Source organism: Tauraco erythrolophus, chromosome 4 (genome assembly GCF_009769465.1).
Source record: "Tauraco erythrolophus isolate bTauEry1 chromosome 4, bTauEry1.pri, whole genome shotgun sequence".
NCBI lineage: Eukaryota > Metazoa > Chordata > Aves > Musophagiformes > Musophagidae > Tauraco > Tauraco erythrolophus.
In genome coordinates, this window is record NC_141468.1 from 79,763,107 (window position 1) to 79,789,048 (window position 25,942).

Consider the following 25,942-nt stretch of genomic DNA (forward strand, 5'->3'; position numbering starts at 1 on the left):
GTGCTGCCCCTTCTTAAGAGCTTCTGCAGTGGTGTAATCTTCCCTAACTTTGAGTTTAGCAATTGTGATGCACATCTACAAGAAAGGCTGGAAGGACAATTCAGAGACTACAGGCCTGTCAGCCTGACCTTCGTGTTGGGGAAGGTTATGGAGCACATCATCCGGAGTGCCATCATGCAGCACGTACAGGACAACCAGGTGATCAGGCCCAGTCAGTCCAGGTTTATGAAAGGCAGGTTCTGCTTGACTAACCTGATCTCTTTCTGTAACAAGGTGACCCACTCAGTGCATGACAGAAAGGCTGTGGATGTTGTCTACCTAGACTTTTGTAAAGCCTTTAACACCATTTGGAGGGAAGGGATGCCATCCAGAGGGACCTCGACAGGCTTGAAAGGTGGGCCTGTGAGAACCTCATGAAGTTCAACAAGGCCAAGTGCAAGGTCCTGCACGTGGGTCAGGGCAATCCCAAGCACAAGTACAGGCTGGGTGGAGAATGGATTGAGAGCAGCCCGGAGGAAAAGGACTTGGGAGTGCTGGTGGATGAGAAGCTCAACATGAACCAGCAATGTGCACTGGAAGCCCAGAAAGCCAACTGTGTCCTGGGCTGCATCCAAAGCAGCGTGGCCAGCAGGTTGAGGGAGGGGATTCTGCCCCTCTGCTCTGCTCTTGTGAGACCCCACCTGGAATACTGCGTTCAGCTCTGGAGTCCCCAACATAAGAAGGACATGAAGCTGCTGGAGAGGGTCCAGAGGAGGGCCACGAAGATGATCAGAGGGCTGGAGCACCTCTCCTATGAAGACAGGCTGAGAGAGTTGGGGCTGTTCAGCCTGGAGAAGAGAAGGCTCCGGGGTGATCTTATTGCAGCCTTCCAGTACTTAAAAGGGGCCTACAGGAAAGCTGGGGAGAGACTTTTAATAAGGGCATGTAGTGATAGGACAAGGGGCAATGGCTTTAAACTGAAAGAGGGGAGATTTAGATTAGATATAAGGAAGAAATTCTTCGCTCTGAGGGTGGTGAGGCACTGGCACAGGTTGCCCGGAGAAGTTGTAGATGCCCCATCCCTGGAAGTGTTCAAGGCCAGGTTGGATGAGGCTTTGGGCAACCTGGTGTAGTGGAGGGTGTCCCTGCCCATGGCAGGGGGGTTGGAACTGGATGATCTTTGAGGTCCCTTCCAACCCTAACTATTCTATGATTCTACGATTCATTTCCCACAGCGTTCTTCTGGAGAAACTGGCTGCTCATGGTTTGGATGGGAATACACTTCACGGTAAAATACTGGCTGGATAGCTGGGCCCAAAGAGTTGTGGCGAATGGACTTAAATCCAGTTGGCAGCCAGTCAGAAGTGGTGTTCCCCAGGGCTCATTGTTGGGGCCAGTTCTGCTCAATATCTTAATCAATGATCTGGACAAGAGGATCGAATGTACCCTCAGTAAGTTTGCAGGCAACACCAAGTTGGGTGGGAGTGTTAATCTGCTTGAGGGTAGAAAGGCTCTACAGAGGGATCTGGACAGGCTGGATTGATGGGTTGAGGCCAATTGTATGAAGTTCAACAAGGCTAAGAGTCAGGTCCTGCACTTGGGTCACAACAACACCATGCAACACTACAGGCCTGGGGAAGAGTGGCTGGAAAGATGCCCACAGGAAAAGGACCTGGGGTGTTGCTCGTTAGCCAGCTGAAAATGAGCTGGCAGTGTGCCCAGGTGGCCAAGAAGGCCAATAGCATTCTGGCCTGTATGAGAAACAGTGTGACCAGCAGGACTGGGGAAGGGATTGTCCTCCTGTACTCGGCACTGGTGAGGCAGCACCTCCAATAGTGTGTTCAGTTTTGGGCCCCTCACTACAAAAACGACATTGAGGTGCTGGAGCGTGTCCAAAGAAGGGCAATGAAGCTGGTGAAGGGTATGGAGCACAAGTCTTATGAGGAGCAGCTGAGGGAACTGGGGTTGTGTAGCCTGGAGAAAAGGACGCTCAGGGGAGACCTGATCGCTCTGTACAACTACCTGAAAGGAGGTTGTAGCAAGAGCAAGGTGGGTGTCAGTCTCTTCTCCCAAGTAACAAGCGATAGGACAAGAGGAAACGGCCTGAAGTTGCGCCAGGGGTGGTTTAGATTGAACATTAGGAAAAATTTCTTCACCAAAAGGGTTGTCAAGCATTGAAACAGGACGCCCAGGGAAGCAGTCGAGTCATCATCCCTGGAGGTATTTAACAGACATGTAGATGTAGCCCTTAGGGACATGGTTTGGTGGTGTACATGGCAGTGCTAGGTTAACAGTTGGACTCAATGATCTTACAGGTCCTTTCCAACCTAAATGATTCTATGATTCTAAGATTTAGACATTGACTTCCAAAAAAGCAAAGGTCTCATTGCACCTGGAGGTGGAAGTCTTGGTATATAAAGGAGTTCACTGAGAGAAAAAACTCTGCAGGGAGAAAGAACCTCCTTTTAGCATCTTATCAGTCATATAAAGCTACAATAAAATAAACAAACACAAAAAAAGTGTGCTGCCTTTGGGCAGACTAGAACCAACTATTATTTCTATTTTTATACCCTAAGCCAAGCAGCTCCTATGCCCTGTAGTTACTTGTAGCCATCAGAAGTTTGCTGTACCTCTAACACCTCACCTGTGACCACTTCCTCTAATTGTTCTGCATACAACACTTCTTGCTGAGAAAGCAGCAAGTTATGCCCCCGTAAAGCAGACAAATGTTGACTAAAAAGCCCATAAAATTCCCAAGCCAGTAGTACAGCCTCTCCGGCTGTCTTTTCCTGCGCTGCCTGCTTCCTCTTTGGGTTCAGCCTTTTTGCTCTGTGCTTTACAATCCCACCATGTAACATCCCTTTATCCACAGTTGTAACATCTTGGTACCATCAAAAACATTACTCAAGGTGGAAAACTTCGGTTGGGCAGCTAATGAGTAGAAATGCGCACAAGCATACAGTGTCGTGAGGTCCTCCCTGCCTCTGCCAACAGGTGCCCTTCCACAGCGTCCGCTCCCTCCCTGCTTCCCTGGGACAGCACACCACCACCACCTCATCGCTCTGCCTTGCCCATGCTTCCAGCTCTGCTGTGGCCTCTGCATGCTTCGCAGCCGCTCCGCACGCAGGCCTGCATTTTACCCAGTACTGTCCTGGGTACCAAAAGAAATAAATATGCTCTTTGAAGCATTTTCCAAATACAAAATACCTCAAAGTCACAACACCCTCACAGCTGAATTATCCTCTTGAAAATAGTCCATGTCCCTTCTGTCTTAGGTGGATCCACAACAATCCCACAGGATTTTACAATTTTTTTTAGTACTGCTCAATATCCATAACAACACAGGAGCTGGACCACATCAGCTCTTCCACATCCTCATATCCTCAAAATCCCAAACAGAGGTGGGATTGATCTGTGGGGGTTTTTTAACACCCAGGGACATGAGGGTCTGTCTGGCAAAGGTACTGGTGTGTGCTTGGATCAGCCCCTGTGTTACCTGGGAAAGAGAGTGATTGATGCTCAGTCACTTCAGATTCAAAATAGAAACGTTGAGTTAGGGCAGCCGTTCCCCTTCCCTGCCTGAGAGCCAAACCGATGCTTCACAGCCAGATCTCGTCCTTCTCTTCCTCTCTGTTACATTTGGAAAGGTCAGCATCTATTTATGTTTGCTCTGACTGAGATAAAGCCAGTTTGGCACGTGCATTATTTCAGATAAACTCCAGGAAATCAGGCTCACCAAAGACAGCCTGGCTAAGCAGCTTGGCTGAAGACATTTTAGCAAGACCAGAGCACACATCCGATGATCAATGGGGACAGAAAGCCACTCCCTTCAACAAAAGCATGTTGCCCATCCTCTAGTTAATTACTTCAAACCATACACATTGCATCTCAGTCTTTTTAGCAAAAATCTGATTTTCACTGTCAGGCATATTTGCATCTTGTCTATATGGAGTAGTTTCAGATGGACTATGGCTTTTGCTCAACTGACCAGATAGAACAGATGATGCCCTCTTCCAGCTTTGCTAACAGGCTGCACAAAATGGTCCCATTACACAGTTCTTAATTAGCCAGTATGGGATCAAAGTGAGGGTAGGAGTTTCACTTAACTAAATATTAAGTCAGGTTTTTATCTCAGTCACCCTGATGCCAACGGCTAGAGATTATGAAACCTGAAAAGGAAACTGAACTTTCCAAGACTCGTTTTAGAAAGCAGGTATTCTTTATTGCAGGACTGAAGGGAAGATTCATGCTCCAAAAAAGCACAATTTGTCAGGTCTCTACAGATAGTATTTAATATCCTAGCTTAGGAAAGGCACTATATGATACAATTGCTTGAGTAATTCAGGAAATCTCTTTTTAATTGCATTCCTAACATGCAGCTATCACTTCACAAGATATAACTACCTTTTCACCTTTTGGTATACAATGTTTTCCATGTTTGCAATAATTAATATTTATTACATTTTCATTTTGAATAAATATATGTAGCCCCAACCAAGAAAATAGTTCGCATACCACCGACCAGAGATCAGGTTAGGAAAGCTAAAGCCCTGATAGAGTTAAATCTGGCCAGGGACATCAAGGGCAACAAGAAAAACCTCTATAGATATGTCAGTGATAAAAAGAGATCTAGGGAAAATGTAGGCCCTCTCCAGAAGGAAATGGGAGACCTGGTTATCCAGGATATGGAGAAGGCTAAGGTTCTCAATGACTTCTTTGCCTCCATCTTCACTGGCAAGAGCTCCAGCTGCACAGCCCATGTCACAGAAGGCAGAGGCAGGGACTGGGAGAATGTAGAATCGCCCACTGTAGGAGAAGATCAGGTTCGAGACCATCTAAAGAACCTGAAGGTGGACAAGTCCATGGGACCTGATGTGGTGCATCTGCGGGTCCTGAAGGAACTAGCAGATGAAGTGGCTAAGCCTCTATCCATCATATTTCAGAAGTCATGGCAGTCTGGTGAAGTTCCCACTGACTGGAAAAGGGGACATATCTTTTCCATCTTTAAAAAGGAGAAAAAAGACGACCCAGGGAACTACAGGCCAGTCAGTCTCACCTCCTTGCCCAGCAAGATCATGGAGCAGATCCTCCTGGCGACTATGCTAAGGCATGTCACTCAAAGAGTTGTGGTCAACGGTTCAATGTCCACATGGAGGCCAGTGACAAGTGGTGTTCCTCAGGGGTCAGTACTGGGACCAGTGCTATTTAACATCTTTGTTGGTGACATGGACAGTGGGATGCAGTACACCCTCAGCAAGTTTGCAGATGACACCAAGTTGTGTGGTGCTGTGGACACCATTTGGAGGGAAGGGATGCCATCCAGAGGGACCTCGACAGGCTTGAGAGGTGGGCCTGTGAGAACCTCATGAAGTTCAACAAGGCCAAGTGCAAGGTCCTGCACACGAGTCAGGGCAATCCCAAGCACAAGTACAGGCTGGGCAGAGAATGGATTGAGAGCAGCCCGGAGGAAAAGGACTTGGGAGTGCTGGTGGATGAGAAGCTCAACATGAACCGGCAATGTGCACTGGCAGCACTGGCTTTGGGCAACCTGGTGTACTGGAGGGTTTCCCTGCCCACGGCAGGGGAGTTGGAACTAGATGATCTTTTGAGGTCCCTTCCAAACCTAACCAGTCTATGATTCTATAAACAGTATGCTTGAGAGAAAAAAAAAAAAAGAAAAAGGGAAAAAAAAACCTCTACACAACAAAGAAAAAAAAAGGAAGAAAAGAAAAGGGATAGCACCAAGAAATGCCCTCAAATCCTAACTAAATACAACTCAAAAAAAATTCAGGGAGGTAACAATTTAGGCAGTAGAATTAATGGAAGTAAATAGAAGAGTTGCTTGATAAATGTTAGGTCTGCAGACACTTCATGTCCCTATCCAAGACATCAAGAAAAAAAAAAATCAGGACACATATAGCAGCCAATATTTTGATATATTTCTCCAAGCAGCTATTAATTACAGAGCTTTACTGAGAACACAGTATTTCAGTAAGTTAGATTGGTAGCAAAAATTAACAGAGCACTTCCAAAGGCAGCACCAAAGGCAGCAATTCACACCTCCTGGCAACACTGCAGTCTGCTGAATCCAAACCCACTTCATTTCAGGTGGTTTTCCATTTTATACACAATTTTTTGATCACCTGGGTCTAAAATCAATCCAAGCAACACATAGCATTTGCCCTAATCAAGTTAACGTTGTCCTGTTAATGGGGTTCACATTCTACCCTATGTCTCTTCCCACAGCCAAGCTCCCACCTAACCGTTCCCAGTACTTGCTGCTCCAAGACCTCCAGGAATCAAACTGCCATTTTCTACCTCAGGATGCGTGTGTTTTTCCTGTAATCCTCATCATGCAAAAAGGGGGAAAGCCTGCAAACTCTACACCGAATTCCTTTCCAAATTTGAATTATTTCCCTGAAATAATTACAAATTATACTACTAGCTGCAGTCTATAACCATAAGGCCAGGGAATTTGCTTTGACATGACACAAAGACCAGCATCAGAGAAGGACACGATAAAAATCTCTGGTCAAACAAGGAATGTTGCGAGCAACCAAGAAAATTAAAGAAGCTCTGAATCTAACAGGTATCCTGAATAAAAACCACAAATCACATGGCACGATCATAAAATCATTCACTATTACCCAATATAACATTCCCCCCAACAGCCCAGAAAACATCAGAGAACATCTTCATCTTACACTTACAAGTAGAGCAGTTAACTTTTTACCTGCCTTTATATTAAGGACAAGAATTTAAGCTCTAATTAATAATTTGAAAAATACTGCTTTTACTCCTGATCACAAGGTATCCAGAAACAGCTGCCAGCTTTTCCAAATTTATTCTTGGCTTGAAGCCATTTCCTTTGGGTTTCTCAAACACCATTTGTGATGACTATTCACAAGAAGCTCATTGCAAGTAGCCATTCTTCTAGCTGACAGTGTTTTGCAGTTGAAACTTTATGGGGTCTCTGAGCAGCTGGGGAATCACATCTTAGTAATTTGAAATAATTTACTGGTACTAAATGTGTCTAACTGCTTCAGGTGAAATACAATAAAATCAGAAAATTTTTCAGTGAGTTATTTTATTTCGTCAAATTAAAAAGTTGAAGCTTAACATTTGAAATTTCTTTTGAAATTTATTCACTCCTCTACCCTTCAAAAGAATACTGGCTGAGTGAAAAGTTCCATTTGATTTAACTATTTAAGTTTCTGGGGGAAGGGGGAAAGGAGGACTCAGGACTTCACTTCAGTTCTTCCTTGCAATAAGCTTTTGTCAACAAGCAACAAAAATCAATTATTTGCATAAACAGCTAAATACTGAGGGTTTTTTTTCCCCTCTAATGGTAAAGGTAGTCTGAATTTTGCTTTTGAAACTCTGAGGAAGTAAAAGACAGGAAGGAGTGTAAAATTATTTCAGAAAACGTTTGAAACTGAGGCTTGTTTTATTCTCTAACTGAAAGCAGATGAGTGTCAGTTCACGTTTCTCTCACGCGGTTTTGAGTTACATCCCAGCTACTCCTGTGGTTACATCATGTTTACTCGCAGCTTCTAAGAATTCCTGCAGGAATATACGGAAGCCTGGTTTCTTCCATTCTATTCGGACAATAAGTAAAGGGTGGAAAATGCCAGTCATGCCCTCTGTCGTGCCTCAGTACAACACAACGGGACCAGAGTAGCATGGCTAAACTTCCAGGCTGAAGAGCACGGAAGGTGCACGTCCCTGTCCTGTCAGGGACAGGACTCCTGAACATTCACCAACACACGGTTCCATTTTCTGTATAATAGTTGGACCACAATGGAGAGGAAATATGTTTACAAGTTACCCACAGCTTTTAGCAGCCAAGCTGAGACATGGCAGCCCAGCTCTTCAGAGATTTATCCAACCACGCTGCTGATCGACTGTCACAGGGTCATCTGCATCTATGAACTCTTAGTGGCCTCAGATACATATCAAAATTACTGGCTAATATTGAAGCTTCGAGTCCACATGAAAAGCTTTAGAAAAGCGGTAGGTATGTGGTAGGAATAACCTCTTGTCATTAATACCAAAATACACCTACAGGTATATGCAGACTCTACGCTTTTTGTCTCCTAAAGGTGGGAAATTATGCTGTAGATCACAGCAAGCAATGCAACAAAGCTGCTGTCAAGAAATGTCTGATTTTAATTGAAATGACACTCCGACAGCTCCAGGCAATGCCACTGTAGTGCATGCTGGGAGATGAGATGCAGGTGGGATGCCCACCCTCACTGCGTGCTGGGTGAGATCTTCTGCATCTTCTGCAATGAGCCACATCCCTCGCCGCATCTTCTGACTGTTAGGTATTGACAATGAGCCACTAGTAGTTTCTCTCCAGAACGGGAAAGATAGTGCTGGCTGTGTAATATTTCATTTCTGTTTCAAAAAAATTTAATTCTAGAAATCAGGGAGAAAACGACACTGAGAGAAGGGGGAGAGTAAGAGGAGCCACTTCCAGCAGCTGGAATTGTTGATTTATGCAAAACTCTGCAACTTCAAATTTTATTCTCATGAACTGAAATGAAACACTGAATGACTATTTCCACATAATGGCTTTTTTCTTTTGCAAATTTCTCCTTTGGCCAATAAAAAACTCTGGAAAAAAAAAAAAAGAGGAGGAACACAATCAAAGTCAAAAAAAAGCTAGTGATGGAGCTGATAAAATAAGCAGATTCAATATTACATTCAAAAAATGGTAAAATGAAATGTCACAACACCACCAGAACCTTTTAACCTTTTCAATTCAAAGAAAAATTGAAAAACCAATGAACTGATATTAAATTTATATTTTGATGAAATAGAATTTTTATTGGAAAAGCACTCCATCAGAAAACGTTGAACCAGCTGCAAGAACTTTATCAACAGATTTCTCAGAAGAAAAATATTCTATTTTATATTGTTCACATTAAAAAATAAGTGACATTTTACACAAATTTCTGAAATACTTACATTATTTCTGTATAAGTCTCCATTGATGCATAGCCAACTCATTCTATGCCATAAAATATAGCAAGTTTCCTATTTAGTTTTGAGTTATTTTATCCTGTAAGTTAATAACTGATTCAAGACTGAGAAGCTTTCTGCAAGCACAAAATGGCTTAAGCTCAGCAGATCGATGTGGATGGAGCCTTTTTTATTTATTCCGGAGGAAATATTTTTTCGATTATATCAACATAGCTGCGGCCCTTTACATTCCTTTTACATCCCCTGGGCATTTCCGAGTATTACCATATTTTATGAGTGGTTTTAAGCTTCCGGATACTTTTGAAAGGAATATTCATCTTCACAAAAATCCCTTGCCGGTTGCTAGTAAGCTAATAGGCACCATTCTTCAAAGCAGAAACCTGAAAAAAATCAGGTGAGTATTTTTCTTGAAACAAAGAGAGAGGTAGAAAAATACTTTGTTTAACAATTTACTGCAAAGAAATCTTCCTAAGCTTGTAAGCTTAGCACGATTTCTTCTGACAAAGGTTTACAAGATTCCGTTGGGCAAAATGCATAGGAATAACATACCACTTCAGAGGCAGGGGTACTTGCAAGAAAAGAAGGAATAGTAGCAAGGAGCACTTGCCAGAAATCAACTGCTTGTCAATTCATTAAAGGAATAGCATTTCTGGCTCCAGTCCTAGAGCAGCTTTCTAGCTTTGTTCTAGGGTTGGAACATCCTAAAAATTGACCTTTTCCACCACCACCCCTACAACAGCATCTAGCCATCTTCTCTGCATCCTGATTGGCAAGCCTAAGGGAGACTGAAGTCCCAACTCCTTAGCTCATGCTGTCCCTCAGCAGTTTGCCTCTCCAGGGCTTCCCAGATCCTCACTCTTGATCCAGCCAACTGATAAACTTTGGAGATAGGGCTTGGGATCCTGGGAACCACTGGAGGTCCCAAGACTGTGATTCCTCTCTAACCAGCATTTACCTCTCTGAAGGAGCCCATCCAGTACTCTGTTCTTTTCCGAGAGGAGATAGGACATCATCGTAGCCAGGCAGACTGTTTGGTTTAAACCAAAGGAAACCAAATCTGAAATCCATCACAAAATAGAGGGACCTCCCTGTGTCAGCTCAGGCGGGGCTGTTCCGACACACTGGGAAGGACATACCCATTTTTGAGCCATTATTGCCACTATCTTTGTGTGGTAGGAATCTCACAGCTATTGCCAAGGATTTTAGTTTTCTCCAACAAATGCTGTAATATTGCAACTACAAACAATACTAATCATCATAAAAGAGATTTACAGCTGCTACTCTGCGACTCACCCTAACCTTTCCACCAGTCTCAAAGGCAGGGAGAGAAATTTGGTCTGGCCAGGCAGCCCCTTTCCAGCTGTACTTCAAGGAAAAAAAAAAAAAAAAAGCAAAACACACAACCACTTGCCATGCACATTTCAGCATCTACTTGTTTGTCGAGTCTGCACGGACCCAGCAGCTGGGGAGCAGCCCGAGGTCCATTGCCACAGGCAGAGCCGAGTGACCAGGCAGTGGGCTGGCAGCCCGAATGAGACACGGCTGTCACACCGCTCCTCCAGGTAACGTCTGACCACAGAAAGAGGCCATTCCCATCTCCTCGTCCCTGCGGTGCAGTTTCCCCTCACTCTTTCTGCACTACAAGAAACTCATTTGAAGTCCTAACCTGTTGTTGAGATCTGGAAACTACTTTTAAAAAAAAAAAAAAATAGCCTTTTTGATGTTTTATTACAGGATGATTTTAAGAAGGAAGAACTCTGCTACGTGTTTAACTGCAACAGCAGCAAATGAAAAGTCCAGTGTGAATGACTCAGCCCTGACTGAGAGGCTTAATAAACACCTGTGCCTTCAATTTAAGAAATTAATGTAACACGTAGATCAAATAATATGTCCAGATGTTTAGCTTTCTTCAAATATGTAGCTACATGAAACATCATTCCTTCCACATACAAAGTTCAGTATAGTAAACTCATTATTTAACACCAGTTTGTATATTAAAAATACAAGAAGCCTAGATCAGCCTCACAAATTCCCAGTGCTCAAAACCCACACACTTAACCCAAAACACCTTTGCTGCACAACAAACTACTCCTAATATCCAAAGTACGGCAAGAACCAAAAAAGTCAAGTTGTCAGCTTCTGTTATTAGGCCCACCTTGCTCACCATCAATAATCATCATTAATGTGGAAGTAACCTGGACACCCTCACACAAAGCCCTGTCACATCTTAGCTAAACAGATCCAAACTGAAGCAACCCTAGATGAGGGATCATGCTCCCAGTGAGGATCATCACTAACTGAAACGCAGAAATCACCATCTTAAAACAGTCAGAAGTTATCAGTATTTTAAAAATCAAGACGAGTGACCCAATCTCATCCCTTGTGCACATCCACACACCTGAAAAGCAGCCAGGGAAATGTTAACACGCATACAAACATTTCATAATTTTCAGAACACAGAAGTAAATAAGCAGAGGAGATTGTTTTGCATTGAGAAACAAAGGAACAATTTCTTGAAAAGCATTTAGCCTAAGTACACTCATTTGTACCACGTTACCATTTAGAGAAAAAAAAACTTACTAACCTGTGGGAAGAGAGAATAAGTTGCATTGTCGATAGTGAAAGAATATAAAAATTCTCCATCAAACCAGAGTTTCTTTCCCATCGGGGAGTTCAGCTTTGTCATAGCAAAGAGCTGCCCAGGGTCACAGCATTCTCCCAGCAGTTTCCTAGTGAAGACAAGCAAGAGAGAGAGTCATATTAATTTAGAGACTTGGCACGCCTTCTTTTAATGACCCCCTCACACCTGAGATCCCGCTGCTCTCAGATGCTCCAAAGCAAGCCATTCATCTTCCCAGCCAGCTGATGAACCACAGGAGACTCTTTTTTTACTTACAGAAGGGCCAGGAAACCTGATTTTATTTCAGAAAATCTTAGAAATAGACAGTAAAAAAATGTAAACCTCCATTCACTTCTGAGTGGCACAGAAACAGAACCAAGATTCAGCAAAAGAAACTCCATCCCTTACAACTCATTCTAATAAATAAAAAACTGGTCTCCAACACATACAGAAATCATAGAATCACAGAATGGTTAGGGTTGGAAGGAACCTCAAAGATCATGCAGTTCCAACACCCTTGGAACACCTTGCAGGGACACCATCCACTACACCAGGTTGCCCAAAGCCTCTTCCAACCTGGCCTTGAACACTTCTAGGGATGGGGCATCCACAACTTCTCTGGGCAACCTGTTCCAGTGCCTCACCACCCTCAGAGTGAAGAATTTCTTCCTTATATCCAACCAAAATCTCCCCTCTTTCAGTTTAAAGCCACTGCCCCTTGTCCTTGTAGAAAGTGCCTATCCAGCTTTCCTGTAGGCCTCCTTTAAATCAGAGAAGCTCCTTTGAAAATTAAATGTGAGGTGTATGAAAATTCAGTACCAAACTTTGTTCAGGAAGAGGAGGCCTCCTAAAACCCCACAGTTACATAACTTAAGCATGGAAAAATTTGACATCTCTTTCCAGTTTCCAAATATCCTTTGTGTTACAGTCACAGCAGTACCAGAGCCTGCCTTCTAACTGAAGTCCAACTTGAGTCATCCCAGTATTTTTTATATATATATATATTTATAGCAGACTTTATACTTCTCGTTTCCTCACCGAAACAGCATATCCTCTTACACATTCACTTCCCCAAAATAATTATTACTCAGCTTCTGCAGAAATTTGAGAGTAGGTGAGGTGGTTGAAGGTTGTATTGAGCAAAAATTCTATATCACAGCAAACTCAGCAATTAATATCCTAAAATACAGAATGATGAAAAGCTCTAGACATCTGCAGAGCAGGAATATCCTATTTTTCTGAAGCCTGCATGGGAGTAGCTCGCTACAGGAAGGGTGATGCTCGTATTAGTTTTTATACGTAATAGATGTATGTAAAATATACATTGAGGAATTATGCCATTACAGTGTGTATATATATATAGACACATATCATAGAATCATAGAATGGTTAGGGCTGGAAGGGACCCTCAAAGGTCATCTAGTCCAACCCCCCTGCAAGGAACAGGGATATCTCCAACTAGATCAGGTTGCTCAGGGCCTCATCCAACCTGGCCTTGAACGTCTCCAGGGATGGAGCATCCATCACCTCTCTGGGCAACCTGTTCCAGTGTTCTACAACTCTCATGGTAAAAAATTTTTTCCTAATATCCAATCTGAATCTACCTCCCTCTATTTTAAAACCATTACCCCTTGTCCTATCACAACAGGCCCTCCTGAACAGCCTCTCCCCATCTTTCCTGTAGGCCCCCTTGAGGTACTGGAAGACCGCTATAAGGTCACCCCGGAGCCTCCTCTTCTCCAGGCTGAACAGCCCCAACTCTTTCAGCCTGTCCTCATAGGAAAGGTGGTCCAGCCCTCTTATCATCTTCGTGGCCCTCCTCTGGACCCTCTCCAACTGGTCCATGTATATATATATACACACACACATTTCTCATTTATTTTAAAGGGAATTCTAAAGAGACTGACATCATTTCCAGTGGCTGCTGAAGAGTTGCAAATAGCAGGCAGAAAACCATCAGTTATTAACAACTATTAAATTGCTGTTCTCCCCTGTGAAAAGGGAGATTTTATTCAAAACCATGAAGTCATTCACAGAACTGTTTAAATTTTTTAAAGTTTTACAGCTACTCTTCTCTAAAAATTGATATTTAAAAATAAAAAAATCAATATTTTCCCCTACCAAAAATTGATTTTTCCATAAGTTAACATTTTTCTGCCAACTATGTGAATACTATTTTCCATACATATTTCAACTGAATATTTGATGAAAACCGTAGAGTGGATTTGCTGTAATCTTAGCAGAAGAGGAAATAGCTTGAAAGTCTTGCATGGCAAACAGAAAACCTAGGGATGTCAGTGCTACCCATTAGCTTCTTCCGCTGGGGAAGTGCTGTGCTTTGCTCCAGTTTTGCTCCAGGGCAGCGCTGCTCCCACCAACACCCCGGGGCCCCGGGGACACTTCCTCGTGTGGAGGAAGGCTCTCAAGGGCCAGCAAGGATGCAAGCATGGAAAAGCAGGATTGAGGGCAGGAGGTCCACTTCTCTCCTAAAACAGGTACTTGCACATGACGTGCAGGCAGGTTAAACTGTTAAGAGGAAGTAAATCACGCAAGGGAACTGGATATCACATCCTGTTGTAAGTCAAGAGGCAGCTTCTACGAAGCCCTGCCCCTGTAACAGGCTGAGCAGCAACTCTGGCCCCACAGGCAGCCAAAGAGGTGAGTGATTTTTACAAAGACTCAATCAGCAGCGTATGACAGGGTGCTTCGTGGCTCAGAATTTCAGGATTTTGTCCATTTGACCCCTCAGTGCTGCACTGCAGAGCATGAGGCTCCACCACATATCCAGACCTCATACAGTGAGGGTACAGGTCTCAGGACCGCAGAGCAGCTGCTGCTCAGACTGAAGTGCTACGAGCACCAACCTGTTCCCATGTGTTTTCTCTGTATGCACCTGAACTCCTTCATCTGTATGAGTAAGTATTTCAGAAAAGATGTAAATCACTGTGCTTGGGTGCATAAATCAACACCAAATTAATGAAATTTAGGGCAAGGCTGTGTCCCACTCCAGACCTCACAATTCAAGAAAGACACAGCCAGACTGGAGAGGGTCCAAAAGGATAGAAAACCTGCCCTATGAGGAAAGACTTAAGAAGCTAGGTCTTTTCTCCCTGAAGAAAGCAAGACTCAGGGGAGAACTTATCACAGTTTTCCAGTACTTGAAGGGCAGCTACAAAGAGGATGGAGGCTCTCTTCACAAGCGGCCACATGGAGAAGACAAGGGGTAACGAGTAGAAGTTGCACTGGGAGAGGTATCATCTTGATATAAGAAAGAAAATTTTTACAGTGAGAACAATCATTCCCTGGAACAACTTCCCCAGGGATGTGGTGGAGTCTCCATCAAGGTTTTCAAGGCGCAATTGGACAAGGTGCTAGATAATCTCATCTAGGATCTATTTCCCACAAAAGGTGATCATTCCAGGTCCCTTCCCACCTCAGTGGTTCTGTGATTCTGGAACTGTTTTCCCTTAGACTGCCCACTGCAGAGCTGGTTAGTCTCCCTCTGAGCAGAACAGAGCAATGTGTTAGCCAGAGTGGCAATTTGCATTCCTAGAAACACCAATGGGTCTACCTATACCCACCACAGAAAGGCTTCACACCATCCTCCTGCTGACGTCCAAATAACACCTGCGTCACGGAACTGAGAAAATCAAGCTAGAGGAGATTAGAAATCTCTCGCCAAATAACCTTTGCAAAACAGTTTAAGACAGGCATGGAGTATTGTTCCAAATAAAAGATCTGAGAGTGGACATTCTTCTGTCTGTCCACAAACTTCTGTTTGCAGCCTTTGGAAAACTATTTCTCTCTTTGTCAAGCGGAAAGAAAATAATTTTTGACTATCTTTCTCCTCCTTTTATTTTTATTTTCTATCCCCGCAGCAACTTTTTCAAGAAAGCATAAGATAATCCAAGATCATCTGGAGCCTCAACTCTACATCTAGTTGTTTGTTATGCAACCGTATAACAATTAAAATTTTCAAGTGAAAACCTGCAACTCATACCTTCTGTGGAAGTCTAGTCTGAGCAAGAAGCACAAAAATAACAGATAACCCAGTGGAAAAGTATCTAGGGAATGTTTTATATTAATGAATCTTTCCTTAGCCAGGGTAAACTGATGAGCTAAGGAACAGCTTATTGTATGATTCCCTCCTCCCCTCCACACCTATTAGACGAGCTATAGATACATCTACTCTTCATCTTCCCCAAAACAGCAACATTCCTCTGTTTCCCATTGTATCCTTCATTAATAAACCTATTTTGAAAACCAGTAGGTCCACAGATAGGCAGGTCACTAGTTCAAGTATGCGTCTGTATGTATAAGCACAAAAATCTTGTGCGCTCACATGTGCTTCCTGTCAGAAAAGAACAATTACTTGAAGTCTCACATTATTCAGTCTCTTTCTGATCCAAATCCCAAAGTTACAAAGTGAGAAAAGCTCCATAGGAAAATATGCCTTAAAAAGCAGAATGGATTCAAAGGCTTCGAACCTAAAGCAGGGTGCTTTGCAGGATCAGAGAGGCTGAACTGGTTTGCTGAACTTGGTTAGAACATACAGCTAAAACGTTACGATAGAGTTTGCAAAACTGCAGCTTTTAGTCAAGGATTTCAATTCACCGTAAGCATTCCTTCACTCGCAGGACATCAACAATATACCTTTGACTCAAAGTTATCTCCAGTTCAGAGGAGACCTGTGTATGAGAGGAATTAACTTGAATATTGGTATCAAAAAGGCACTGGGGGCCCTCAGATCTGAGAGCCCTTAAGGGACAAATCCCTACTTGTGAGAGAAGCAGGAGAAAAGTTACTTTGAGAGAATCTCACTTCAGGCCCCTCAGATTGGAGCCGGAACTGGGCACCAGGCAGGTCATTCACTTCAAGGCAGCACCAGCACTGTGGCAGCTCTGCACATCAGCACGAGCAGCAGCTGCTGGTGCACGAGGAGAGACGCTGAGCTTACAGCCGCGGATGCTGCGCGCTGAAAGAAGCAGAGCTGAATAGCTGGTGCCAAGGATCCTACATCCACGCTACCTTATTTCCATGGGATTTACTGCAGACTAGCTCTGGTCTGGTTCCACAAAGAGCCCGTAAGTGGCTGTAGCACATGGAGCACAGTACCAAAGTGCAGGAATTGGGGACGAGGAGATTTGCCTCAAAAGCCCACCTCTGACCAAAGGGCTAATGCAGGTGCACCTTCCTCCACCTAAGAGCAGAGAGGAAGCCAGACCTCCTTGCAAAGTCTAAACCTAGATTCATACATAAAGTCAGTGAAAGAACTTGCATAAAAATCCCAAACCACCTATTCTTCATCTTAACGAACTTTTCAGTTTGAATTCAGTTTGCAGCCAGTTAACGCCTAATCTCACCCTGGTTTGACTCAAGTCCCAGCGAATAATGACTCAGTAGCTAGTTCAAACATCCCAAACAGCTTAAAACCAGCAAATATAACATCTAAAAGCAGAAACAGGAGATTCCACGGCACAAGGTGTCAGCCAGGAGGCTACAGCCCTTTATCTATCTCTTCTCCACAGACAGAGCAGCTGGTAACACTACCAACACCCCTTTTTCTGCCCCACAGGGATAACAGTTTTATAGCAAATCACACACACACTCTGCGCTGGAGGGGACCTCATCCAGGCGTGCAGAGCAGTGCCCCGTGAAGGCTGACATTGCACACAAAGGAGGAGGACAGCACGGGAGAGGTGACAGCTTGATGCTGCTCTACAGGCCGCAGCAAGTGCCACCAGTCCCCACACTGAACAAGGGCACTGACCCAAACATTGCTCAAAAACGGTAACACGAAACTTGTTATTACTGTTTCATTACAGTTCAGCTTTAACGGCAGCATTAAAATAATAACTGAGGTTCAGGTTCAAGTTTGAGATGAAAATAATTCATCACACCAATCACTTTACTCAGTGTCCTGGTTTTGGCTGGGACACAGGTTTTCTTCTGAGCAGCTAGAAGAGCTCTGTGTTTTGGTTTTAGTTTGGGTTCGTTATGAGAAGAATGTCAATAGCACACTGATGTTTATAGTTGGCACTGAGACCTCAAGGACTTTTCAGCTCCTCATGTTCTTGCCAGTGTGCAGGAGCACAACAGGCTGGGGGGAGCATGGCTGGGACAAAGGGTCCACAACTCCCCTTATGGTTTGAGCTTAGATTTAGGATTAAGGGCCAAATCAGCCAATGGAGTATTCCATATCATACAAAGTCATGCCCAGTATATCGATGCAGGTGGACCAGGAAGAAGTTCTCGCTCTCTGGGGCTCTCTGTCTCATGCTCTCGGTGTTCTCTCTCTCTCACTCGCTTTTTTTTGGGGCCTGTCACTCATGCAGGATTGTGGTGTCAGGATCCTGTTTCAGGATCATTTGCTGGGACAGGAGGGGCGTTGATTACGGAGTGCTGAACAATTACACTGTGCATCACTTGTTTGTATATATATCTTATATATTCATTTAATATTATTGTTATTATTATATCATTATTACTTCTAATTTTGTATTATGATTGTTAGATTGCCCTTATCTCAACCCAGTCTCCTTCTCTTTTCTCCTTTAATTTTCTTCCCTATTCCCCGGGGGGGGGGAAGGGTGGCCAAGTGGCTGTGCGGCATTTAGTTGCCGGCTGGGCTAACCCACAGCAGTCAGACCCCACTCAGCTGCCCATATTTAGCAGGTATCACACTAGCTTACATCCTGTGACTACAAAACGGAGCCAGGAGCCTACAGCACAAGACTGCAGCATTTGGTCTGCATAAACCTCCTTTTCTTTACATTCCAGTTTATGTTCTCCACAACTTCCCATGTTTTGCTTTGGGATCAAATGAATCTGAACACCCAGAGAAAAAAAATGAATCTGCCTTTGGAGTTTCAGCTGGTGTCAAGCCAAAACCATCAGGCTTTCTCTCACAACCAGGGATCTGTGGTGCTTCTGAAATCCAGAGCACGGGTGGTCGCTTGGGTTCATTAAGGGAGATTTGCACAGCTCTGTTTCAGTGCAATTGCTCAATTGCTTCCATTGATGTATCTTCCAGTAGAGGCATAGGGACCGACCAACAGTCTCATGGACTCCTCAACTAAAGCAACACCTATTTCCCAGCACACACACACACAAGGGACCCTGAGCTAATAGCCCTACTGGAAATATTTTAGGGATTAATACCCATAGTGGCTCTGAAACACAACTGGTCTGACTACCTCCAACACCATGAGTCTCAAAACCTAATCCTGAAATTCTCTAATTCTCTTCAGCATAATGTTTCCATACGAATAATACACCCACATCTTCTTGCAACAAGTTTTGGCAACAGGGGAGAATGCACAATTGTTGTGTAATGGTTAAAATCTTGCCTTTAACAAATGTGCACCCAGTTTAGAGTTTGAATTTTTGGCGCTTCAGGTTTTGGCTGATTTTTAATTATTTTTCCCCTCCTTCCTTAAGAGATCCCCGGCTTTTCAAATTTCAGCCTCCCCTCTGATGAAAGGAAAAGCTGGATTTTCCTGAATTTCTCTCTTTGAACAAAGTTTTTTACTCCTTCCATCATTCCTGTGGCTATTCTCTCTTTTTCAAAATCTACCTCTAAATATTCCAAGCCTGGAAATAATATTTCTAGGGTAGCCAACTACAGGGACAAAATGACTTCTCTGTTATTACCCATGCATCCCACATCCAAGGCCAAAGCACTTTTAAGCAATTAACTATTTAGCACTCTTTTCGCTGCCAATGCTTCCCAGGATGTGGACAGCCATCTGTAACTGCAGCCTGAACTCTGGTTTGCTAAATGAGAGACTTCACATATGGCGCTATTGAAAATTCAAAAGTTTAGCAGGAAACCCTGACTGCTCTGTCTCCTGGGCCTGTCCCCTGGATCACTTGCTGCCCTGCTCCTTTTCTCATCTGAATAATTTATCAACAACACTTTAATGTTGTCTTGCTTGCAGACCACTGATTAAAAGAAACGCAAAGGATCAAGAATTCATCTGAGCAAGTTCACACCTGGACACATCCTGAATTCATCCACCCAATGACCATTGCCATCCAAGAACATAAAAAAAAGACCTGTCCCCATATCCCATCTCCAACAGTAGGCAGTAGCTAATGTTTACAGCTATGAGAGTCCCCTCATATAGCCATGTAACGGCTGCACTTGTGCCCATTTTTTGCTCCAAGCTGGCAGCCTGAGAATTTTATGGCTCTACAGAAGGCTAGAGAAGCCAGTCAATAACAGTAAAATCACTGACACAATTACAATCACTGTGGTCGCATGCGCTTGTAGCTGCAGTTGGCATTTGGCTTCTGAACATTCCGTGAAAACATCATTAGCTGGGTTTGGTCACACACATTGAATTTCTCTTTTCCAAAGAGCTCAGTATAACACTTGTAACTGGAGGTTAGCTTGAAGAAGCCACTCAGACTTTGAGGTTTTCATGGTGTTTAAGGCACCTTACTATTCAAGTGGTTCAAGACATGCTACCCTGCATCTTAGGCAGGGCAGAAGACAGCAAGTATAAGGAAACTGAAAGCGGAACTCAACATCATCTTTGCTAAATCGTGGGGAACGGGAGAGGTGCCTGAGGACTGGAGGAAAGCAAATGTCACTCCAGTCTTCAAAAAGGGCAAGAAGGAAGACCCAGGTAACCATAGACCGGTCAACCTCACCTCCATTCCTGGAAAGATAATGGAACAACTTATCCTTGGTGCTGCCTCTAGGCATATCAAGGATAAGAGGGTCATTAGGGGCAGTCAACATGGCTTCACTACGGGGAAGTCATGCTTGACAAACCGGATAGTCTTTTATGAGGACATCACTCAGTGGGTGGATGATGGTAGAACAGTGGATGTGGTCTATCTTGACTTCAGTAAAGCATTTGACACAGTCTCCCACGGCATCCTCACAGCTAAACTGAGGAAGTGTGGTCTGGATGATCGGATAGTGAGGTGGATTGTGAACTGGCCAAAGGATAGAAGTCAGAGAGTAGTGGTCAATGGGACAGAGTCCAGTTGGAGGCCTGTATCCAGTGGAGTCCCTCAAGGGTCAGTACTGGGACCAGTATTGTTTAACATATTCATCAATGACTTGGATGAGGGAATAGAGTGCATGGTCAGCAAGTTTGCTGATGACACTAAACTGGGAGGAGTGGCTGACACACCTGAAGGCTGTGCTGCCATTCAGAGAGACCTGGATAGGCTGGAGAGTTGGGTGGGGAGAAATTTAATGAAATACAACAAGAGCAAGAGTAGAGTCTTGCATCTGGGTAAGAACAACCCCATGTACCAGCACAAGTTGGGGATTGAACTGTTGGGGAGCAGCACAGAGGAAAGGGACCTGGGGGTCCTGGTGGACAGGAGGATGACCATGAGCCAGCAATGTGCCCTTGTGGCCAAGAAGGCCAATGGCATCCTGGGGTGTATTAGAAGGGGTGTGGTTAGTAGGTCGAGAGAGGTTCTCCTCCCCCTCTACTCTGCCCTGGTGAGGCCACATCTGGAATATTGTGTCCAGTTCTGGGCCCCTCAGTTCAAGAAGGACAAGGAACTGCTTGAGAGAGTCCAGTGCAGGGCCACAAAGATGATTAAGGGAGTGGAGCATCTCCCTTATGAGGAAAGGCTGAGGGAGCTGGGTCTCTTTAGTTTAGAGAAGAAGAGACTGAGGGGGGACCTCATTAATGTTTGCAAATATGTAAAGGGTGACTGTCATGAGGATGGAGCCAGGCTCTTCTCACTGGCAGCCAATGATAGGACAAGGGGAAATGGATATAAGTTGGAACATAGGAGGTTCCGCTTAAACATGAGGAAGAACTTCTTCCCAGTAAGGGTAACAGAACACTGGAACAGGCTGCCCAGAGAGGTTGTGGAGTCTCCTTCTCTGGAGATGTTCAAAACCCGCCTGGACATGTTCTTGTGTGATCTGATCTAGGTGGTCCTGCTCAAGCAGGGGGATTGGACTAGATGATCCTTTGCGGTCCCTTCCAATCCCTAACATTCTGTGACTCTGTGTGATTCTGTGAACGCAATGTTCTTCTTTTATTAGGGCAGGTATCACATACGTGAAACTCTTGCATCAAACACCTAGCTGCCCCTGTGCCAAAGCTGTGGGTAGAACATGAGTAACTGCTATGAATTTACTAGGGAGACAGAGGGAAGAGGCTGTCACCTTTCTGCTACCACCAGGTGTTAAGGGATGTGCTGAATGAACCCCAAGTCACAAAACACACAGCCATCAGGTCTTTCTCCTTCGCATCAAAAGCAAAACTGGCTTCAGCCCTGTTGAGTATTTTGGCACTACTCCTCCCCATAGCAGGCTCCACTCCACCCGAGATGAGATTTAAAACTACCCTCAGCACAACTATTCAGGAATATGACCTTAAAATTGCCCTCCCAAGAACATCATGGACAAGTACCAAAAAAATAAGAGAACAGCCAGTGCAAATGCTCTTGATATTCACCAAAGCATACGAAACTGTTTTTATTGGGAAAGCAGTACTAGTTTAAGCTCTAACTAAAATTAAGATCTTTGCCAAATCCAACATCTAAATCAAGAATATATTGCTCTGCATAGGTTCATTTCTGAAAATCCCCCAGTCACCTAAGCTTGAAGAATAGGTCTAAGTGCAATGAAAAAGAAATACGAAAAAGAGTGGACACCGCAGAGCAGAACAGAGAGATAATCTGATCTACTTCCCAGCCAAGCTTTCTGCAATATGGTAAGATTTTATGAAGACTAAAGGCATGACAGTTTTTCTCCTCACATTTATTATTATATTGTTTCTTGTTATGAAACTTTCAGCCTATTTCAATGCTCCCCGCAGCAATTCCTGGCGTCTGGACTTCACGAGGATCATGTAATATTTCCCCCATCTTCCTCAAGAGAGAAGAGATACTGGGACAATAAAAAGGTCACAGGTGGAAGCAAATCATGTACTGAACTGCCTGGCGCTGCAACCTGCATGAAAGGAAAGAGGTGGCAGAGACCATAGATGCTTCTCAGAATAAGGAGAGTTCATGAAAACCACCTTCGTTAGCTTAGCAGTAGAGCTGTATGTGCCTTTTTTAAGTGAGTAAGAAATTTTAACTATAAACCATTGGATAGTTTGCTACAAACTGCTAAATTAATAGTTTGGGGGCAAATTATGAAATCAAGCGCTTCCATCTTTTCTGCATCATCAGTATCTTTCCCTTTAGAACCTTCTTCCAGGTATGTGATAGTTTGATGTGTGGGGGGGTGTTCTGGTGGCAGGGGAGGGGATTTGCTCCCTGTGCCACCAGATCTGAGTCCCATCCCCCCCGGGGGAGGTTGAGCCAAGGCGGCGCCTCTGCGAATTGCCCTATTTAAGTTGAGACAAAGGGGCGGGAAAGGGCTTTTTGCTCAGGAGCGAGGAGAGAGCAGGAGGGCGCGGCCCTCGCTCCCGACTCCCGGCCGAGCGGCCGCTCGGGCCCGGGCCCGGGCCGGCGCCATGTGCTCAAGATGGCGCCGGGGAGCCGCATGGGGGACTCGGTAAGCGCCCCGCTCCCGGGGTGCCTGCCGGGCCGAGCTCCCCCAGAGAGGATTAATATCTAAGAGAAGACAACCACAACGACCGGGTCAGCAAAGATGGAGCAGGAGGAGGTGTACTGGAGCTGAGGCTTCCCTTGCAATCGGTGTGAGATGGCAGGCGGCCCCCCTGCAGCCAGGGTGTACTCGGCGGAGCAGCGACCCACTCGTGGCCTGTGGAGAAACCCACGTCGGGAAGGAGATGCCTGAGCCCAGGAGAGGTCGTGGAGCAGGGGATGCACGACCAGGTACTGTTGATAATGGGGCATGGAATGCACGACGAGGTCGTGGAGGCATCTGGAGACCGTGGGACGACCCACGCCGACGCGAGTGGCAGCAGCTCCCTACTCTTAGGGAGTAGCCGAGACTGGTAAAGCCCGAACTGGTGCGATCCATGGGGAGGATTGCAATCCTGCGGGCAGGACTTACTTTGGAAAAGTTTGGGGACTTTTTCTTTGTGAGTAGGGGATCCACCGAAGCAAGGGAAAAATGGTGTAAAGACTCCTCCTCCTTTAAGAAAGGAGCGGCAGTGAACAACATGGATGAACTGACCTGTACTCCCCCATTCCCTGTCTCCCTGCGCCGCTGGGGGGAAGACAGAGCCAGGAACGAAAGGAAAATAGGGGGTGGGGAGGTGTTGTTTTAAGATCGGGCCTTGTTTTCTCTTTTTCTCCTCTCAAGTAACCGGTTTCGTTCCCTTTTGTCTTTTGTTAAGTAACTGTTAATAAATTGTTTTGTTTTTATGAAGAAAGCCTGAGTCATGTTTTGCCCGAGACCATGTTTGGTGGGTGCTCCCTTTTCGGTTCTTGTCTCGACCCTCAGTCCAAAAAAAACCACGACAAGGTATTTCTGAGGTGCCCAAAAGGGAAACAAAGTATTTTATTAAACCTGAGAATACTGTATCTTTGGGTTTTCACTATTTATTTTAAAATCACTGAACAAAACATTTGGCGCTACCCGCGTAGTATAGTTAGCAGTTTATTTTCAAGGCTGCGAAAGAAATATAAAAAGAAAAAAAAACATGGTTTTTTTCTGCTGGGTGTTGGGTTACCCTATCCTTGCTACCCTGGTGCGGTACAAACAAACTCTGCTGCCTTGCAGTGGGCAAAATGTGAGCTGTCAGCCACTGCATCACACCATCCTAATCTGTGACTGATTTTGTCCAACTCTTTTTTATTTTTCTTTCTTGTTGTTGTTTTGAAATGTACAAGCAAAATCTTTTTTCCAGAAATGTTCAGAGTATCATGGAAAACGGTTTTTTTTTCCTCTACCCTCCTTCCAAAGATAGACTAAGTGCATAAAATTTCAAGGATCTCAAGTCTTTTATCCGTTTTCAGAAGACAGCAGAAGCAACAGTATTGCATGGTGCATCTTGTAACTCCCCAAACTTGCTAAATTCTGTTCTCTCAAAAATTAATTGTGGCTCAGCTCAATCCCTCAATCTTCAGATGAGTTCACATTATTTACTCTCTATCAGATTCTCCTTTGAATTTAACCTCAAATTTCAGACAGCGTGATAAAGATATGCAGTTACTGTAGTTGATTATGCAACTCTTTGATCAAAACCCTGCATTTTAAGAAAAGTAATTGAAAGAATATACTTTTCCACCACTGTAAACCAACATGATTCTTTTAATAGCATCACATCAATTTTTTCCATACCTTCATTAATATTGCAAGTGCAAAGGAGGATCAAACTGTGCAATGTTTAAATTGTAGAAGTACTGGTGAGGCCAAAATTTGCCAGGGACTAACTTTGTTATTGAATAACATTCATGAACTAGAAGAAACCAGGATATTTTTCAGTGAATAGAAGTCTACTTGAACGTCTGACAAGCCATAAGTTCACCTTTCCTCCTGCCAATTCTTTTCTTGCAAACTGAGCAGATTTGATCTGGAAAGCTATTGAAATACAGAATTGCTAGCCTCTTTTCAGAGAAAATACATTTTGATTCATGCAAACTTGCTTCAAACTGCTATGCACAAAGCCTGCTTATAAGCTTTGAAACACAAATTATAATGTATGAATTATAATGCATGACTTATAGACCATGAATTCTAGTATTCGGTCAGATGAAGTTTCTCTAAGACTCTCATACCAGATGTATAAAGAGCTATATATAAAGAAACCACCACAAATTGTGACTTGCAGTAGCAAAACCAGCGCCATAGCACTGCTTTATTACTCACACAGTAAAATCTACTGGAATGCAGGACGCCTCCAAGTTGTCTGTACTGTTCCAAACGAAACCTCAACCACATCCAGGGGAGGCAGCAGCAGTGACTCGTCATCTCACCTAGGAACTGCGACGAACAGCCACATTCCCTTGAGAAGTGATAAATTTGAGCACGAGCTGATGGTTTCTGGGCAGCAGCCAGCAGCTCAAGAGAAATGACCTCACACGATGCTGGAATTCACTGGCACTGCACCAGACTGCTCCTTTGCTTTGCTAATATCACCACCACCAGCCCCTAAATACGATGATTGTGTCTGAGGGCTCATCCCAGGGAAGACACAGGGTTCATCTCACTTCATTTACAGTATTTGAAATGTAAACACCTCTATCCAAGTCACTACGAGGCTTCTTCATAGCAGAGATAGCTTCTTCTAGGGTGTGATTCATCTCAAACTAAACAGACACCTATTTCCTCTCCAATGTCCATAAAGAGACCAACTACCTTAGATGGAGACACCTGCGTTTGGTAGTTTAATTCCAATCCACAAAGCCAGACCTGCTGCTCCAGACCCTAGAAGGCCTATCAAGGCTTCTACAGTTGACATGAGCTGCGAGGGAGGAGGGACTGTAGGTCTTCTGCCTGTCTACAGC

At 44.2% G+C, this 25,942-nt stretch overlaps 1 protein-coding gene across 1 annotated transcript in view; it reads right to left on the minus strand.

The window, feature by feature from the left end:
* ST8SIA1 (ST8 alpha-N-acetyl-neuraminide alpha-2,8-sialyltransferase 1) overlaps nucleotides 1-25,942 on the minus strand; it is a 141,066-nt gene that overhangs the window by 89,613 nt on the left and 25,511 nt on the right. The window contains exon 2 of the mRNA XM_086610558.1: nucleotides 11,552-11,696. Coding sequence (XP_086466684.1) covers nucleotides 11,552-11,696 — 145 coding nt within the window. The remainder of the gene's footprint in view (nucleotides 1-11,551; nucleotides 11,697-25,942) is intronic.